Source organism: Dendrobates tinctorius, unplaced genomic scaffold (genome assembly GCF_039654945.1).
Source record: "Dendrobates tinctorius isolate UK_male_01 unplaced genomic scaffold, ASM3965494v1 ptg000129l, whole genome shotgun sequence".
Taxonomy (NCBI): domain Eukaryota; kingdom Metazoa; phylum Chordata; class Amphibia; order Anura; family Dendrobatidae; genus Dendrobates; species Dendrobates tinctorius.
This window is the reverse complement of record NW_027361797.1, coordinates 29,243,652-29,264,054: the sequence shown is the minus strand read 5'-3', so window position 1 is coordinate 29,264,054 and position 20,403 is coordinate 29,243,652. Positions and strand designations below refer to the sequence as shown.

At 46.4% G+C, this 20,403-nt stretch overlaps 1 protein-coding gene across 2 annotated transcripts in view; it reads left to right on the top strand.

Moving 5' to 3' along the window:
• Positions 1 to 20,112, top strand: part of TNFRSF17 (TNF receptor superfamily member 17) — a 28,589-nt gene extending 8,477 nt beyond the window's left edge. The window contains exons 2-4 of one of the 2 annotated variants that reach the window (XM_073542898.1): positions 4,536 to 4,613; positions 5,010 to 5,138; positions 16,650 to 20,112. In XM_073542898.1, the coding sequence (XP_073398999.1) occupies positions 4,536 to 4,613; positions 5,010 to 5,138; positions 16,650 to 16,927 (485 nt within the window). In that variant the 3' untranslated portion in view covers positions 16,928 to 20,112. The remainder of the gene's footprint in view (positions 1 to 4,535; positions 4,614 to 5,009; positions 5,139 to 16,649) is intronic. The other variant, XM_073542897.1, reaches the window with a different exon arrangement.
• Positions 20,113 to 20,403: the final 291 nt, after the last annotated feature.

Below are 20,403 nucleotides of genomic sequence, written 5' to 3'. Positions count from 1 at the left end.
GGAGATGGTGAAAGGTGAGAGGAGTGTGTGTTGAGGAGTGTGTGTGTTGAGGGTTAACATGGCAAGAGGTGTGATGCTATATATATAATCTAGTTTATCATATTGACTGAACATTTATCTGGACTTATATGCTATATTGCATTCAGATCATTAATACAATATTGCTTGCGCAACCCACTGTGTCTGTAGTCTCTTTGACCTAGCCACTGGTGTCCAGTTGTATCCACTAGTATCGTGACATGGAGGCAACATGACGCTCACTGTATCCCTCTGCTAGTAAAGCCAGAAATGAGCTCATCTTTTCCTCACTCAAGACTTTTCTTTTCAACTCCTTTGGCATGGTTAAATGTTATTTTTTCATTTTATTACTTTTGGGATATTACTAGCACTTGTTTTGCCATCCAGCTTGTCCTATTGCAAAAGGATTGTGAACACCACAGCAGGGTTTTTTATACTTTATACATGTGTGTTCCAAACAACATCTTGGAGAACTAACCACAGATCTGTGGATGTCTCTTGTGCAAATCCTTTTGACACTTCATGTAATCCCACACAGACTCAATGAAGTTGCAATCAGGACTTTGTGCGGACCTTGTGTTTAAAGATTTGTAACCGTTCCATATGACAAATGTTATAACACCGAGCGTCTAGAGGGATGGAAATTCTTTTTAACATGTCTGTTCTCAAAACTGCAAATTTGCATAGTGAAATGTAGCGCCCCTGAGGGTTCAGTCGCCACAGAGGTACTGCATCTCATCCAGAGGTGTGGTACCCCACTCTCAGGTAAGGAGGGAGCACCATCCAGGACTCTAACACCTGCACCCAACAGACTATTGCAGCAGGGCACCCTGGTGGATTGGGTGAAGGTAGAAAGGGGGAGGAGCTTAGAGAGGGCAAGAACAGTGCAGAGAGGGTGAGAGAGAACTTCTGAAGAAAGTGAAAGTAAGCAGAGGTGCTGTGAGCCAGCTCCCTGTCAGGAGGAGCTGTAGAGAGAAAGCTGAATGGGAGAGACAGAAGGAAGCTCCCAGAAGAGAGAAGGGGTCCTAGGGGGCACAGATAGTGAACATTCCATCCCTGGGGCCCTATCCAAGAGTGGAGGGACGAGGTCGCAGTGGGATACCAGCCCCCGCGCCTAGTGGAGAAATCACCAGACTCCGCTAGAAAGCCGGAGGCAGTGGCACCTCTAGGTGCTTCAGCCACAGCCATAGTTATCTTCACCAAAAACACAGCCATGTAGAAGCAAGGGGACGCAAAGAGGACATCACCCGACAAGGTCCACGGATGCTGGCTTGGGACACTGACTGTGAGGTGTTGGGTAGGAAAGGAGGAAAGCCAGCACAGTGAGACAGCAAGGAAAGGCACATAGGGAAAGGAGTCCTGGAAAGGTACACCCCAATCTACCAGGGACTTTCATGAATCCCTCACTTGGAGGAGACAGTGCCAAGCGGGTATCCATGTACACCAGAACTGTGAGTAAAGCTTTGGAAACTGCACCCAGCTGTGTTCTCTGATCATTCCAGCGTCACCTGCCCTGCGCCACATTCACCATCCTCACCTTTAACATCTACATCCAAACTGCCCTGGGATACACCTCTGCCTGTGGAGAGCTAAACCATCTCTGCTGCCCTGTCACCATCTCAGAGGATCTGCATAGCAGCGTCGGTCCCCTGACCGAATACCACAGGTGGCGCCACAAACACTTTATTATAAACATTATAAGCTTTATTCCCTTGTAAATATCCCTTTAATTGGACGCCCAGGGCCACAGACCAGGTCACTGCTGCCGTGACACTTCCCCTTTAACAAGCGGCCCGGTACCAAGTATCCCCACTGCCCTGGCGGGCGATCCAGAAACATACAGTATTACACCATATATTGTTTCATAATTAGGCACATGTGCCATTCTGGTCAGGTTGTTCAACAATCCTCATAGAAAATGTATTAAAGGGAACCTGTCACCAGAAATAACACTGTTAACCTGCAGATGGGGGGTTAATCTGCAAGTTAACAGCGTTATTATGCTGCCTGTGCCTGCACACTGCAACCGCGCCCCTGGTAATGACTGACACTCCCTCTACATTGAGGCCGGAGGTCAGTCACGGCCGGGAGCGCGGTTACTGCAGTTGCTCTATATACTAAAAGCGGTGACTGGACCGGCGCCGCCCCTCCCCCATGACTGGAACCGAATGCTGGTGGGAAGAATAAAGTTAATTTTCTCTCCGCTGCGTGTAGGGGCCGGACAGGATCATAACGTTGTTGACCTGCAAATTAACCCCATATCTGCAGGTTATAAGCGTTATTTCTGGTGACAGGTTCCGTTTAAGGCTAAATGGATGGACTATCATATATTTTTCTCAAACACTCATTTTTGGCATAAAACTGCTTAAAATGTCAATTTTTTTTTAGGTGGTCTTGCACGTTATACCAACAGTCCCTGCCAACTTTGTGATCATGGCCAACATATTCATTATGTGTGTTGGGCTATCCAGTCATGTGCTGTGACTGTGACACAGCCGCAACACATGCAGCTGTGGCGCCAATGAGCTGATCAGCCGGTGCGATCTAAAAGCCGAGTTCCCTCTGCAGCTTATTCGGTAAGCGCTATAGCTTGCCGAATAAACAGAGAACCAAAGAAATTCGCTCAACTCTGATTACAATCTGTGTGTAAATATTTTTATAATCCGATTTGTGTGTGATGCATCAGCGCTAAGTAGTCTAAAGGCCCCTTTACATTTAGCGATGCACCAGTGATTCCGACAACGATACGACCCGGTCAGGATCGCTGGTGCATCGCTAAATGGTCGCTAGTGAGCTGCCAAACAGGAAGATCTCACAGCGATGCAGCAGCGATACAGCGGTCGTTACTTACCTTTCAGACGCGGCGATCCTGACGTCCTCCCGTCCGCGTCTACGCGTCGCTCGTCGGCGCCAGCAGGAAGCAGCCGACGAGAAATGGAGCTGCGCAATCAACGACAGCGGGGGAGCCGGTCGGAGGTAAGTATCACACATAGCGATATCGCTGCTGCGTCACCAAATCGGTGATGCTTTAGCGATATTGCTAGCGATATCGCTATGTGTAAAACCCCCTTAAGTTGGTGAAGTGAGAAAAATATAGGCAGTAATTCAATTTATGGAACCAAATAACTAAAATTTGGCACGTGCATATGTATTCACCCCTTTTGCTGTGAAGCCCATAAAGATTTTTGGTCCAAGCAATTACCTTCATAAGTCATATACTTAGTGACAGGACGTCCGCCTGTGTGCAATCTAAGTGTCAAATGGTTTGTCAGTATATAGACTTTACCTTCTCTGAAAGGCCACAGAGGCGGCAACACCATTAGCAAGAGGCACCACTAACCAAACACCATGAAGACCAAGGAGCTCTCCAAACAAGTCAGGGACCAAGCTGTTGAGAATTACAAGTCAGGGTTGGTTTAAAAAAAAAATCCTAATCTCTGCTCACATCCCGAAGCAAAAGCACAGCAAAAGGCAGAGATGCTTACCTGCCCAGGCCTCCAAACAAATGCACTATCAGGGTGCAGTGGACCCATATAGTTAAGATGGCGGCAACACAGGTGCATGAATACTGTTGAGACAACTGCTCACATCCTACCAATCCATGGAGGGGGCGGTTACCTGGTATATTAATGCACAATGAAGACTTGTATGTGGCGCTGTTCACATAATGGTAATACGCAGCATCCAGGTTAACAGCCAATTAGTTACGCCCTTCTGTTATATCAGGTGGGCAGCCTAACGGTATCCAAATGCATCCCATGTGAACAGACACAACAGTTTACCAGACCGAATGGGCACAACTGCACTCCGAAAGATAAAGTGCAAAAAACACATATAAAAAATATGTGAGGTATTAGTTAATATTTTGGCCAAAAGACGTAAGCTCGTAACCCTCGTCACGGGTCCCCACGCTTACGAGTCCTAACACTAAACAGCAATAGCACAAAAAGAGGACTTGAAAATCCTCCAAAAATTCAAAAACACAGCAAAAGCGCAGAGATGCTTACCCGCCAAGGCCTCCAAACAAATGCACTATCAGGGTGCAGTGGACCCATATAGTTAAGATGGTGGCAACACATGTGCAAGAATACGTATGAGATTTATTACATGTTATCTATTACTTACCTTCACTATGCCAGGTATACCATAAGGATATTTCAGGTTTATTATTGTCACTGTACTGTTGAACCGTTCTAGTTTTATCCACACCAACATTTTCTACTTATCTTTATTATATTTACATTTTTTATATTTATTGATTTTTCACCCTGACCGTGCCCTACATGACATTGTCCTGACTATATTATTGTTCGTTTGGTGATCTAATAAAAATAATATTTTTTTATCATGGACCTCTTCTCTACTCCATCCTTCTCCTGAGCTTGAGGTTTTGTTGCTCTATAACTGAACTTCAGTCTGTTTTATATTTCCACACGCCATAAAAATCATGGCGTCAGCTGTATGTTAGTTCTTCTTCTAATTTTCCTTTGTCATTTTTCTTTTATTATTTTGCATAGGGACTACAAATTCCCCAGTGACGCAAAAAGAGGTCCCGCCAACAAGTGTCGGGCCCACAGTCACATATAAAACAAAAGGTAATTAGGAAGACAAAAAACATTTTGGGATATTTCCAAAATGTCTTGGAAGATTTCAGTCTGTTGTGCACACGTGGTCCTATTCAGAAACAGACATGATGGATTATAAAAAAATATATATATCATATGCCACCTAAGGATTGGTATTGAAAAGTACAGACTGATTTCATAACATTGACAGCATTTTAGCAATCAATTACGTGTGCTTATTATTAGCTGTAATAGCAACAAACATATCATTTGGTTTACATGGTGGTAACGGGTTCCGACACCAATCCGAGTACTGCAACGCCGGATTTATCACGGAAAACATGGCATATACCGTATATGCAAACTGATATCATGTCATTATAATGGATTCCTGTGTATTAAGATTTTTTATTACATATTTTTTAGGTCCCGATAATCCTTTGGTTGCAAGTAACACAAACTACATAATTTGGCTGGTGTTGGTTCTGGTTGTTGTGGTGTCAGTAGTATTAATTGTGACGCTTATGCTGCACAGAAAACGGAAGCTGCATGCAGGTAAAGTGATTTACATTTATCATGGCCTGATAAATTGTCCTTGCTCAAAATTAAAGTTTTTTTTTTCCACAACTGGGCAACCCTATTTCAGTGCCCGCGGTATGTCGCACAAAATAAAAAAAAAGCATACATACCTTCCTGACTAGTGCCACCACTCTAATCATGGCGCCTTGGCTTTTTAGTGACATTTTGTATGTCATGTGATTGCTGCAGCCGATCAGATGATGGAACTGTGAAGGCTGCAGCGCCTAAACAATAAAACAAAACCTAAGATAGAAAGAAAATGAGCATATACCCTGCCGCAAGTCAAAAGCAACAGTGCATATACTGTAAATAACATAGGGTACTAAGTAAATAAAAAAGCATAAAAACCATCCCACCATCGTCAAGGTGTACCACAATTGGGATGGTCCTACCCTCTAGTATTAAAACCTTACCATGGGTCAAAAATGACCTCAGTATCAATAAGGGTCGAGAAGGACCAGAGCCCGACTTTGGAAACCCAGCAATGGGAAGCCATAAAACCATAAGCCTACAAACAATGTCACAGATTGCTAAGAGAGAGAATAGGCCGCAGCACTGGTACGGGAGGTAGGCATGCTTTTTTATTTTACTTAGCACAATGGAGGAATTGACAAAGGTATATAGTCTAAGGATAATAGAAACGAAACACTTAGAGAATAGGTGTATCTGCTATGGCTCGGCGGACAGAGAAGCCAACCACAAAGCGCAGGCTCAAGGATTCAACACCGACGCATGACACACCACTTCTGCTTTGTTTTCTATACAGGAAAGAGTTTACTGTCCCCTACTTGTGTGGGCACGGACCAGTGCTGTGAATGAGGAGGGCTGGGTGTTTGGTTCAGTTGAAGAACAAAGCCAGTCCCCTTGTCAGTTCCTGCATTAGTCATTAGAGGGAAGGGGACTGTCTTTGCTGTTAAAATAAGCCAAACATTAGTTTTCATACATATCAGTGGTCACAGGCTAACACAAGGACAGAGAAATAGCTCTTCAATGTCAAAAATAAATTGGAAGTGAGAGTTATGGGACCCTGGAACTTAGCACTAATATTATGAGAACGGTGCAGCTTCCATAACTACACTGTATTAGTAAGTCATAAGAAAATATATTTTCAAACCACCAAAAAACATTTATATCCAGAATAGTTAAAGGAAATTTGTCAGCAGGTTTTTGCTATGTAATCTGAAGACAGCAGGAGATAGAGGCTGAAAGACAGAATTCAGGGATGTGTCACTTATCAAACTGTGTCCTGTTGTTTACTAACTGTGAAGGATTTATTACTAAGAGATTAACATGGTCAGATTTGTCAAGCAACGCCCCCTCCTTTGATAAGCAGCTCACTGTCTATGGACTTTGTACACAGAGAGTCTGGTGTTGGTGGGGTTAGCTGTGGTGTGAGTGGGGTTAGCTTTCTCAGCTCTGCTTCATTCCAAATCTAAAAGCTCTGGTTGTGTCAGTACGGCTGCACCAAGTAAACAAAGTGATACATCATTGGATCCAGCTTCTATTTACCTACATTACGCTGCTCTCAGATGAGGTAGCAAAAACCTGCTGACAGATTCCCTATAATGATTTTACCAGATCTCCATATAAGCTCATTAGCAGCTATGCAAGTGTCACTCACTAGTATCGCTAAGTAATGAGGTTTCCCTCATTCCTACACACTTCAGTAATGTAGGGGAGACTAAATCATAGTTACAATTCAAGACAGATAAAGGGCTACCACTGTAAAGGTGGAGAAGAGTTTGTGCACCCTCTCTGAAGATACTGTTATTGTATTTTATTTGGAATGTTTTTTACTGTAAATATTTCACCCATTGTGGGCTGCAGTGTCCTCTCAGTCATAAATGACAGGGTTAACTGTAAGGCCGGCCCATAGTTGGGGCAAAATAATAAGGGCCTGTGTGTGTTAGTTCCTGGTTGAGAGTAAGGGTACCGTTACATGTAGCGACCCACCAACGATTCCGACAACGATACGATCTGGCTAAGATCGTTTGTGCATCGCTAGTAAGCAGTCATACAGGCCGATCTTCATAACGACGCATCAGCGATCAGCGATGTCACTAACAACCACGGCGATCGTTGGTACCATGTCACACACTGTCTATAATAGCGATTCAGACTTTCAATAGGCGTCCTTCAGTGCTATCTACGGAGTCGCCAACGAGGTCACTCGTCGTTGATAAGGGGAGTCAAACACAGTGATGCATGCTGGTCAGCGTGACGCCAGCGATCAAAAAATGATCCTGAACGTTCGCGCACGATCAGCGACATCGCAGCAGGGAGCCAGTCGTTTCCGCGTGTCACACTTAGCGAGATCGCTAGTGATGTCGCTGTTGCGTCACAAAATCGTTAGCGACATCACTAGCGATCTCGCCGTGTGTAACGGGGGCTTAAGTTTGGGAGTTGTTAGTGAGCAAGTGAGAAGACACCCTCAGAGAAAGGTTATCAGCCATGTGTGACTGTGTGGTAGCCAAGACAAGCAAAAGATAGCAAGCTTCAGAAAGATATCTTCAGTGGCGGCAGTTCCTCATACCAGGCAAGTTGGAGGCACTTAATAACTGGAAAAGCTAAAGGAAGCAGTGATGTTAGCCATATCTGGATATCAACCGTGAAGGAATACGGGGCCATCCATGGGGCACGTTAGTAAGATGGTAGCTAGTGAGAGCTCCCTTACGTTGTCTCACAAGTGTGCAGCTAGTGTGCAGTGGTCACAGCGAAACACATAGACCTGTATGACCCTGCACCAGGAATCTAGAGATGCCCAATTCGTCTGTAATGTTCCTCTGTCCTGCGAGACAGAAGAAAATGTATTCAATAACTGTACCTGCTACTATCTGTATGTAATTCCAACACCTAGTAAAGAGTTTATTTTTCTAAAACTGTCTAACATGCTACAAGAATGTGAATGGTTCCCAGCTCCACCGTGACAGGGCAGAGTGCATCTTGAGTGATGTTTATTGTAAAGAACATTAGTGCAAACACCCGATGATCCGTCCTTATGGTGTTAGGGCTTCTGAAGTAAACATTGGCCAGGGATGTTCCTTACACCAAAAGTGATGTAGTTGGCAGGATGAGCTTTCCCTGCAAGAAGAATTTAGGGTAAAAAAGACCCATGACAAAGAATAGAGGGCACCTAAAGATAGATGGCCCAAGATAGCGGCCAGACGCATGTGTCCAAAGATGGTGACGGCTAGTGAGCTGAGAAGATCCGCTTTTTGTGGGACTGGATGGCGCTGGGAGCATGCAAATGTGCCCAGCCAATTGGAATGTTGGCCTAGAAGAGGGTATGCCCTGCTGTTTGGACCTGACCCAATATGGGAGGTGCGCGCCGGAAGAGGGCATGGTGCAAAATGAAGAGCGGTGAGATCAGAAGGCTTGGCCGAAGACGGAATCACCAGAGAGTCACTTGTGACACAGCGGATGCCTCTTCCGAGACCATCTGAAGAGGACCAGATGGAAGTTGGAGCTTGCTCCATTCTGCAGCAGTGAGGAGAGGAAGAATCAGCAGCGATGCGCTCCTGTGTAAAAGAAAATGGTGTCTTAATACCTAGCAACCTGTGGAGTGAAAGGATGAGACTGGTAGGAAGAATGCCTAAGACAAAGCCCAGCGAGAGTGGGCTAAGCAGTCCCAGTTAAGGTTCGCATGTATCTCAGGTTGGAGCCGTTCGCCCGCCACAGAGACAGGTCATGGAGAAAAAGAGATTGGGCCAACCTAAACAGGCAACCTTAGTGAGTTGCGGTGGGATGCCACAGGCAAGAGAGGATCAGGTATCTGGACCATCTATGAAAATGGGAGAGACCACCTTCTCTGGCAACCTAAGAGAGATTCAAGGCAGCTTGCTGTTTGGAAGCCGCAAAGTGGGTATTCATCTCAGCTGCACTGAGAGGTGTTGAGATAATAAAAAGTAGATATATTAAAAATAAAAAACACTAAAGCTATAGTTTTTAGGTGTGCAAAGTACTTGCCCATCAGGGCTGCATTAAAGGTGCACAAAATGAGGAGCATTGACTCAGACAGTAGGCTTCATTGTACTTGTGAGAGGAGATTCACTGAATTAGGCACAGTCTTCTGAAAGCACGCAGCACAACGGTGTTTTGAGGTAACTCAGATCGAAAGCTGTGGGAATTCTCAGATGATAAATCTGTCGGTATTTGCATAACATTACTTCTGTTCTACAGTGAGGAAACTCTGACAATTAATCCATCAGATTCCTACTCGTGGTTTACATGTTTATGGCTTTTAATACAAAAATGTTGCACTGAAGTAAAAGTTTATAATTTCATTTACTTAAAGGCATTTTTCATTTTGTTGTGACACCATCTGGTTGCAAAAGTGACAAGAATTTCTGGCATATAGGTTGTCACCTTTTGAAAAGCTAATTAAGTGACAACCAATGACATCTTTTACATACTGTTAGGAACCCTGAAGGTGAACCCACTGGACCACGGCAACGAACCTCCCCTGGGCGAGCGGACCAGGTGGACCACCCCCTATACAGGGAATGTTAGGGACAGACCCAGAGGAAACTATTACCGCGGCAGCTGGTACCTAGGGCAGAAGTACAGAAGACTGGACCGGGGTAGAACGGCAGGAACACAAGAGACTGGACCGGGGTAGAGCGGCAGGAACAGAGGAGACTGGACCAGGGTAGAACGGCAGGAACACAGGAGACTGGACCGGGGTAGAGCGGCAGGAACACAGGAGACTGGACCGGGGTAGAGCGGCAGGAACACAGGAGACTGGACTGGGGTAGAGCGGCAGGAACAGAGGAGACTGGACCAGGGTAGAACGGCAGGAACACAGGAGACTGGAGCTGTGGGCTGGCAAGGCAGGAACACTGGAACATAGGAGAGAACAGGTAACATATATGAGAGAGCAAGACAGGAGACGAGACGTGGAGGAAGCGGCGGCGAACGCCAGCAAGAGGGGCCAGAATCACAAGGCAAGGCAAGTGACGATCAGGCAGCGTCACTAGGGAACGACGGCCTGATATGGGAGCGTGGGGAGGAGCTCCCGGGTCAGGGTCCTCCTGACCATAGAGAGAACCTGGTGGAGTGACCGGCTCAGAGAGGAGGAAGTGCTCGTGCATGGAGAGAGCTGCGGGGAGCGCGCGCCCGGGAGGAAGCAAGCGCTGTCGTCAGGGCAGGGGCACAGACGGGGACTCGCCGGGAAACTGCAATCTGGTGAGTCCGACGGGGCACAAGGAGCGGTGGCACGGCAGAAGGAAGCGGTGACGTGACAGTACCCCCCTCCTTACGCGCCCCCCTCCCAAAGCTGGAGAGAAATCTTGCCAAAATCCGGGGAGCTTGAATGTTCTCCCGAGGTTCCCAAGATCTCTACTCGGGGCCAAAATCTTTCCAATCAACCAGAAACAAGGTCTTTTCCCTTAGCCTTTTCATGGCGAGAATGTCTTTAACCTCAAAGACATCATCGGCAGAAACAGGCTGGGGGGTGCGGGTGGTAGAGGCATGGAATTGGTTGAAGACCACAGGTTTCAGAAGAGAAACGTGAAACGAATTGGGGATGCGAAGTGAGGCAGGGAGCTTTAACTTGTAAGAGACGTCGTTGATGCGGGACAAGACCTCGAAGGGTTCAATATACCGGGGACCCAATTTGTGCGAAGGAATCCTAAGGCGGATGAACTTGGAGGATAACCACACTCTGCCGCCAGGATGTTAGAGAGGTGGATCCAAGCGCCTTTTGTCTGCGTGTCTCTTCATCTGAACCCGCGCTTGTTCGAGAGCGGTTTTGGTCTCCTGCCAGATCCTGGAGAACTCCCCAGACAGAATATCAGCAGCCGGCTCACCCGAGACAGGAGGAACTGGTAGAGGTACGCCTGGATGTAGCCCATAGATGATAAAGAAGGGAGACTTGGCAGAAGATTCGTTGGCGTGGTTGTTATACGCAAATTCGCCTCATGGGAGCAAGTCAGACCAGTCGTTCTGGTGAGCATTGGAGAAGTGACGGAGGTAATTAACCAAAATTTGGTTAGTACGCTCTGCTTGACCGTTGGTCTGAGGGTGATAAGCGGAGGAGATATCCAGCGTGATGTTCATAAACTTGCAGAGCGCTTTCCAAAATCGGGAAGTGAACTGGACTCCTCTATCAGAGACACTACGTTGAGGGAAGCCATGGAGACGAAAAATATGGTGGATAAAAATATTCGCCAATTCAGGAGCCGAAGGGAGTCCAGACAGGGGAATGAAATGGGCCATCTTGGAGAATCTATCCACAACGACCAAGATGACAGTACATCCAGAAGAGCGAGGTAGGTCAGTGATAAAGTCCATAGCAATGTACTGCCAGGGAGCCGAAGGAACTGGAAGCGGATGCAAGAGTCCAGAAGGTAATTGCCTGGGAACCTTGTTTTTGGCACAGGATGGACACGAGGCTAAAAAGCTACGAACATCTTGGGGAAGAGTAGGCCACCAATAGTAGCGTGAGACCAGACGAAGGGTTTTTTTCAACCCAACATGGCCTGCAATCTTGGAAGCATGACCCCAATGCAGGACTCATTTCCGGTTGGTCACTGTGACGAAGGTCTTACCCGGTGGTAGGGTAGACAACCTGAGGGGTGCCACTGTGATGATCTTGGAGGGATCCAGGATGTGCGTAGGGTTTTCCTCGGCATCGACCGCAAGAAAGGATCTGCACAACGCATCAGCCTTGAGGTTCTTACTACCCGGGCAAAAGTGCAATTCAAAATCGAACCGAGCGAAAAACAAAGACCATCTTGCTTGTCGTGGATTTAGTCTCTGTGCCGATCGGATGTAAGCCAAGTTCTTATGGTCTGTGTAGATCTTAAAAGGATGCACAGCTCCTTCCAAAAGGTACTGCCACTCCTGCAACGCCATCTTTATGGCCAGAAGCTCCCTGTCACCAATGGAGTAATTGCGTTCCGGGGAGGAGAACGTCTTCGAGAAGAAGCCACAGGTGACCAGTTGCCCGGACGGGATCTCTGGGAGAGGATGGCTCCGGCCCCGATGGCAGAAGCATCCACCTCCAAAATAAAAGGTTTGTTAGTCTCCGGGAGGTGAAGGACTGGAGCAAAAGCAAAGGCTTGTTTCAGGGCAAGGAAGGATTCTTTGGCCTCTGAGGTCCAAACATGCGGGTTGGCCCCCTTACGAATCAGAGAGGAGATGGGTGCGGTCAAGGACGAAAAATGAGGGATGAATTGCCGGTAGTAATTGGCAAAACCAAGGAATCGTTGAATTGCCTTGACTCCATGAGGTTGCGGCCAGTTGAGCATGGCTGACACTTTCTCTGGATCCATGCTTAAGCCTGAATCAGAAACAATGTACCCCAGGAACGGAAGAGAGGTTTGTTCAAAGGAGCATTTCTCCAGTTTCGCATACAAGCGATTCTCCCTCAGGCGTGAGAGAACTAGACGAACACTCTTCCTATGGGTAGCCAAATCCGAGGAAAAGACAAGAATGTCGTCCAGATACACTACCACACAAGAGTACAGGAGATCTCAGAAAATGTAATTCACGAATTCCTGGACACTGCGGGAGCATTGCACAAGCCGAAGGGCATGACCAAATACTTGTAGTGGCCATCCCTGGTGTTGAACGCGGTCTTCCATTCGTCACCAGGGCGAATGCGGATGAGATTGTAGGCCCCACGGAGATCCAGTTTGGTGAAAGTTCGTGCCCCCTGCAATCGATCAAACAGCTCAGGAATAAGGGGCAGCGGGTACTTGTTCTTGATAGTGATATCATTGAGGCCCCGGTAGTCGATGCATGGACGAAGAGCCCCATCCTTCTTCTTCACGAAAAAGAAGCCCGCGCCAGCGGGTGAGGAAGACTTCCGGATAAAGCCTCTAGCCAGATTTTCCTGGACGTACTCAGACGTGGCTCGTGATTCGAGAGGATTCAAGGGATAAATTCGGCCCCGGGGTGGTGTAGAACCTGGAACGAGATCGATGGGGCAGTCATAAGGACGATGTGGGGGCAGGCACTCTGCCTCCTTTTTGTTGAAAATTTCCGAGAAGGACCAATAGGCTGAAGGCAAACCCCCGGGCGCCACTGGAATCCTAGGCGACTTGATTGGCTGAACGGGAAGAAGACACGAAGAGTGGCACGACTGACCCCAACGAAGAATGTCCCCAGATCGCCAATCGAGGACGGGCTCATGGGTCCTTAACCACGGAAGACCTAAGAGGAGCGTGTGGGATAGCGAGGGCAATACCAAGAAGGCTATCTTCTCCCGATGTAGGGCTCCGACTTGTAATTCCACCTCTTCGGTGACCAGGGTAACGACCTCCCGCAGGGGAGCGCCGTCGACAGAAGCTAACTGCTGAGGAGACTCCAAGGATATGACAGGTATCCGCAACTTTTTGACCGCCTCGAGCTGGATGAAATTCCCGGCAGCCCCTGAATCAATATAGGCCAGCTCAGAAATGCGGGATGAACCAAGATTCAATAGGACAGAAAGGGTCAAGGGGAGAGAGGTATCGCTAACACCTAGGGAGGCCTCTCTTACCTGTCCTAGGCAGAGGCGTTTCTCGGCCTCACTGGACAGGAGCGCAGAAGATGGGAGGAACTGCCGCAGTACAGACAGAGTCCCTTGTCGAACCTCTCCTGGCGGCGCTGCTCTGCCGGTTTGAGGCGATCTACCTGCATGTAGGAGAGAGCAATTAGTTCCAGCTGCGTGTAAAATTATTTCTTTATTCCTTCAATAAAAATACATAAATCTTCATAATGTGTGCCCCAACATGGACAACGGCAACGCGTTTCGATCTAAAAGATCTTTGTCAAAGTTGGCTTTGACAAAGATCTTTTAGATCGAAACGCGTTGCCGTTGTCCATGTTGGGGCACACATTATGAAGATTTATGTATTTTTATTGAAGGAATAAAGAAAGAATTTTACACGCAGCTGGAACTAATTGCTCTCTCCTACTTGTCTCACGTCAGTCCAGACGGAGTTCCGAGGTCTGCGGTGGAAGTGTGGTGAGCTGGCTTATGTTGCTTTTGATCTACCTGCATGGGTTCCGACGCCGGGACAGCGGAGGTAGAGCCAAATTGCGGACCGGAGGGGCTGCGGGTTGCTAGGGAAACATGAGGAAGTCTTCTCTCCCTGGCAGACTCACGGGAGCGCTCCTGGAATCGCAGGTCAATGCGAGTCACCAGGGAAATGAGATCCTCCAGGGACGTGGGAGTATCCCGACCCGCCAGCTCGTCATTGATACGAGCAGACAAGCCCCGCCAAAATGCTCCCACCAAAGCCTCGTTATTCCACCCGAGCTCAGAGGCCAGGGTGCGAAACTGAATGGCATATTGGCCCACCGAGAGAATACCCTGGCAGAGGTTAAAGAGGGACTCCGTAGTTGAGGCTAGGCGTCCTGGTTCGTCAAAGACCTTGCAAAAGGTCTCGAGGAACGTGGAAAGCCGGGAAACCACCGGATCGTCTCGCTCCCAGAGGGGGTTTGCCCAGGCCAATGCCTCGCCCTCCAAGTGAGATACCATAAAAGCCACCTTGGCACGATCCGTGGGATATTGCTGAGGTAGCAACTCAAAGTGCAATTGGCACTGGTTAAGGAACCCCCTGCACAATCGGGGGTCTCCGCCATACCGTGGAGGCTTAGCTAAACGGGGCGGAGGATGTGGTCTCCTGCTGGAGACTGGCCAGCTGAGAGGCACTTCCGGGATCAGATTGCTGTAGTGCCGATAACCGGGATTCCATAGACTTTAAGAAAGTCATAATGCGGGCCTGGTTGTCTCGTAAAGTCGCCAGTTCCTTCTGGGTGGCTGCTGAGGCACCAGTGGGATTCATGGCCTGATCGTACTGTTAGGAACCCTGAAGGTGATCCCACTGGACCACGGCAACGAACCTCCCCTGGGCGAGCGGACCAGGTGGACCACCCCCTATACAGGGAGTGTTAGGGACAGGCCCAGAGGAAACTATTACCGCGGCAGCTGGTACCTAGAGCAGAAGTACAGAAGACTGGACCGGGGTAGAACGGCAGGAACACAAGAGACTGGACTGGGGTAGAGCGGCAGGAACAGAGGAGACTGGACCAGGGTAGAACGACAGGAACACAGGAGACTGGACTGGGGTAGAGTGGCAGGAACACAGGAGACTGGACTGGGGTAGAGCGGCAGGAACAGAGGAGACTGGACCAGGGTAGAACGACAGGAACACAGGAGACTGGACTGGGGTAGAGTGGCAGGAACACAGGAGACTGGACCGGGGTAGAGCGGCAGGAACAGAGGAGACTGGACCAGGGTAGAACGGCAGGAACACAGGAGACTGGAGCTGTGGACTGGCAAGGCAGGAACACTGGAACATAGGAGAGAACAGGTAACATATATGAGAGAGCGAGACAGGAGACGAGACGTGGAGGAAGCGGCGGCGAACGCCAGCAAGAGGGGCCAGAATCACAAGGGAAGGCAAGTGACGATCAGGCAGCGTCACTAGGGAGTGACGGCCTGATATGGGAGCGTGGGGAGGAGCTCCCGGGTCAGGGTCCTCCTGACCTTAGAGAGGACCTGGTGGAGTGACCGGCTCAGAGAGGAGGAAGTGCTCGTGCATGGAGAGAGCTGCGGGGCGCACGCGCCCGGGAGGAAGCAAGCGCTGTCGTCAGAGCAGGGGCACAGACGGGGACGCGCCGGGAAGCTGCAATCTGGTGAGTCAGACGGGGCACAGGGAGCGGTGGCACGGCAGAAGGAAGCGGTGACGTGACACATACGTACTGTGTCAGGCATCGGCACTACGTTTTACAAGCACTGGCCAAGCAGACAGTAGTTTAGGCTAATTAGGTGTCTGACTGACCAGTCATGAGTGGTCAACAGACACTCATCAGACAGGTTTAATGGCTAAGTCATTCTCATGATGCTGTTCTTAAATCCCCCTGGTTTGACCCTTGGGCTGCCGGACACCTCTTTGCTTATTGTTTCTGATACTTTCTGGACTTTAACTTTGCTTCCCCTTGCTACATATTTGGATCTAAATCTATCATTGTCTCTGTCTCTCTGGTACCAATCCAGCTAGTTTGGTTAATTCCTTCAGTTTACTCCACTGGTTAGCAGCTACTCTGTAGACACCACCCAAGGCCCCTGCAGCAAAGACGAGATACCTGCATAGAAGTTAAAGGGTGAAAACCAGGAAACTCCCGTGCCCTGACAAGAGTAGTGGCAAATGCCAAGTTTGGCCATGGAGGTCCACTATGAATTAACGGACTTGTTACTTCCGCAGTTTTTGTTGTCATTTTTGCCAAAAATGTCTGCTGTAGCAAAGAGAAAAAAATGCAAATATCATTGTAGAAAAATACTTATTTATAAATCTTAACTTCTGTAACTTCTCTGATTTACTTATATCAACACGATTTGACATTATTATGGGAACTTATCTTTAGGATGAGGCAACCATTGATTGTCCTAATCTAATGTTTTCCTATTTGTTTCCTCACTGTACTAACCATATGGTATATTACCTCTTATTATGTGACCTTAGGTTAATTAGTTTACGTTTACCATCTTCTCAGGTTCTCTTGGCGAGGTCTGTGGAAAGATCACTACTAAAAGCAGTTTGAAAGGTGTAGATTTAGAACAAGCTTCAAGTGAAGAAATAAAGAAACCAGTGGCAGAGAATGAAGACATAGTCATTCCAGGGGGTTACAACATCTACGGCAACGCTCTGTCTGATTATTTGTTTCCTTTGCCGGCTGTAGAGGAAGGAGCTGCTATTCTCGTCACCACAAAAACATCTGCTTGTATTAATCCTGGACCAGGTGTGAGGGGCGACGCTTTTGTGGAAATATAACATCTCAATGTTCTGCCATGGATGAAGACATCAAATGCTTTGTACCTGCAATTACTATGTTAGGGCACATCTGTTTTGATGATACATTTTTATTACCTCCTTTGAAAAGTTTCCATTTTTTCATGTATTACTTTATGCTATCTAAAACTAGATGACAAATTACTGTCGGCATCATTTTTTTTCTTGGCCGGGGGTTAGCAGTTTTGTATGGGAATGTTCCATGGGAAAAAGATATACGAATTAACTTTCACTCAGAAATAAAGAAAACAATATTTCCTGTGTCTTCTACTGGAGCTATCTACCCTATAATAGATGGTTCCACTCTTCAAAGAGTGGGTGCATGCCATTCATCAGTGTAGGACAAGGTTTGGTTGATAGGCCGAGATGCCCTTTACGCATTTTACGGGTAGTGGGCTGGATTGTCAAAGGAGACCAACTGTTTACAGGCTCTTGTGTTCCAAGGGAAAATAGACCTTATTTGCTGACTTTTTCCAATAATTCTTTCTGGGTAAGAGCTAATTTGCATTTTGTGCTCACTGAAACTCATGTTAGCCATGCTTGACATTCTTTATACAAAGTGGAGGATAGACTTTCCTCCATCTAAGCGAAAGTTTCAGCTTGCTGCTTTTCATTTCAATATCTAAATATCCTGACCAAGGCAAAGTGGATTGTTGACCCCATCACCAGCACCTCGAATGTATGACTGAGCATCCTCCCTAGCTGTCTCCCTGCTTCATAAATGGGGTTACATGTTGAGTGAAGGTTTCATCCAACTTGTGCCAAAGAATCAAGACTTTTAGTTGTCAGTGAACAATGCTTGACATTTCCTAAAAGCTATTTACAAGGCGTCTACAATATATTTTTATTTTAACATTGGCTTCCTAACTTGAATAATCCAGAAATTAAGGTTCCAACTACTTAAGATGAATAAGGGTAGATGATGCCATAACTATTCTATAACATTGTCCCAGGAGCTGCAAAACATAAAGGTGTTGTTTTCTGTGGACCATACTTCATTCATCAGTGTTGCTATTAACCATTATCTTAAGGGGTGTTTTAAAGTGGTTGTCCATGAATCGGACAACCCCATCTAAATCTGTATGTTTGCCCCCAGTAAAATAATTACACTTATACTCCAATTCAGGGCCGGCGTTGTTCCAGCAGTGTCGGCACTGGCTCTCCCAGGGATCACGTGACATTGTTATGTCACACAATCCCTGCAGCCAATCAGCAGCCACTTCACTCGCTCTGCTTTTGGAATAATCACATGCATCCAGAGGAAGTGAGAGCTGCTACTCTCTCACTTGCTCTGGTTTGGCCACATGGATCGCTTGGCAATACAATGTCACGTAATCTCTGGGAGAGCCGGTGTGGAGTCCCCTAGAATGACGCTGCCACTGGAGGTGAGTATAAGTGTTATCATTTTACTGGGGGAAAACATAAGGATTTAGAAGGGGTTAACCCTTTTAAGTTATCAATGGAGCAAAAAGTGTTCTGCTCAACTGAGTGTTTCAGGCAGGTGTCTGGCCCTCTGGCACTTCTGTTCTGCATAGTCCATCATAACCTTAATTGTTTTCTTTTTTTAAGTCTAGCTTACATATACCATAAGTATGACGTATGACCTGGCCAATACTTTTTTAGCTTCATGTTAAGTAATTCATTAATAAGCTACAATTTTGTAAGTACAGTGACTCATAGGTATTACAGTACATTAGAGGTATTCATATAGATTGCAATTACACGTTTTGTTATATCCATGTTTACTTCATTTCTGTGTATTGGTACAACACAAAAACAGAGAAGAAAAGGCAAATTGGACATAATTTCACACAAAATCTCCAAAATGGGCTGGACAAAGTTGTTGTCAACCCCAGCCTAATGTTTGGTTGCACACCCTTTGGAATAAATAACTGCAATTAATCACTTCCTGTAACCATCAACAAGCTTCTTACACCTCTCAACTGGAATTGTGGACCTCTCTTCTTTCGCAAACTGCTCCATATCTCTCATATTTGAAGGCGCCTTCTAACAACAGCAATTTTAAGATCTCTCCACAGGAGTTCAATGAGATTTAGATCCGGACTCATTGCTGGCCACGTCAGAACACTCCAGCACTTTGTTTCCATAAATTTCTGGGTGCTTCTTGATGTTTGGGGTCATTTTCCTGCTGGAGGATCCCTGACCTGTTACACAAACCAAGCTTTCTTACACTGGGCACTACATTGCAACCCAAAATCCTTTGGTAATCTTCAGATTTCATGATGCCTTGCACACAGTCATAGCACCCAGTGCCAGAGGCAGCAAAACCCCAAAATATATTTGAACCTCCACCATATTTAACTGTATGTACTCTGTTCTTTTCTTTGTAGGCCTTATCATGGTTTTGGTAAACAGTAGAATGATGTGCTTTACCAAAAAGCTCTCAGTCTCATCTGTCCACAAGAGGCTTCCCAGAAGGACTTTGCCTTACTCACTTACATTTTGGCAATCTGCAGTCTAGTCTCTATGTAATGGTCATGTGTTAATATGCACTTACATTGTGCATACACATTAACTTACTTTCTCAGTTCAGACTCCAGTTTTTTTATACAAAGATTGAGTCAACTTCTCCCCTTCTTATCTGGGTTCAGGCGTGATTTTCATATTGCCCATACCTGTAATTTGCCACAGGTGAGTTTGAACGAGCATCACATGCTTGAAACAAAGTTGTTTACCCACAATTTGGGAAAGGTGCCAACAATTTTGTCCGGATTATTTCTGGAGTTTTGTGTGAAATGAAGATTATGCCCAATTTTCCATTTTTTTTCGCTGTGCCAGTACATACAAAGAAAATAAACATGTGTATAACAAAACATGTGTAATTGCAACAATTTTCTGGGAGAAATACTTCATTTTCCGGAAAAATTTCAAGGTTACCTAGACTTTCAGCCACGACTGTATCATGTGTGGCACATGGAAATGTGCATCGTGCAGAAATCGAGAATTTCCAATGGTGACATACTTGCTGCTCCTATGATGTACATGCACAACCTTTGTCAAATTTCACATTGTGCTTTGCATATCTCTTCACTTGAGCAAGTTTTAGTTTTGCTCAGTTTTTCTTTCCTATTTTTGTTTTAACAAAACAACTACAGCAAATTCATGACTCATCCGTGGAGATTAATAAAGTACATCTGCTTATCTCACTTTGTGCTTGTTTCTTAATGTGATTTATAATTCATATATCTTGTATTACATTATAGTTTAAGATGTTTTTGTGGTAAGGCCAATTATTCTTAATAGTGTCATGACATTTTTAGATTTTATTTTGCAAGTCCAACAATATTTGCAGAGATTAAATTACTTTTGATTCCATTTTTAAAATGAATGTTCCCCAGTGTCCTTACATGTTCGATCATTACTCTGGACAGCAATGTGGACACTACGGAGTTGTATATTAACCCCTTCACCCCCGAGCTTCTTTTCACCTTCATGAT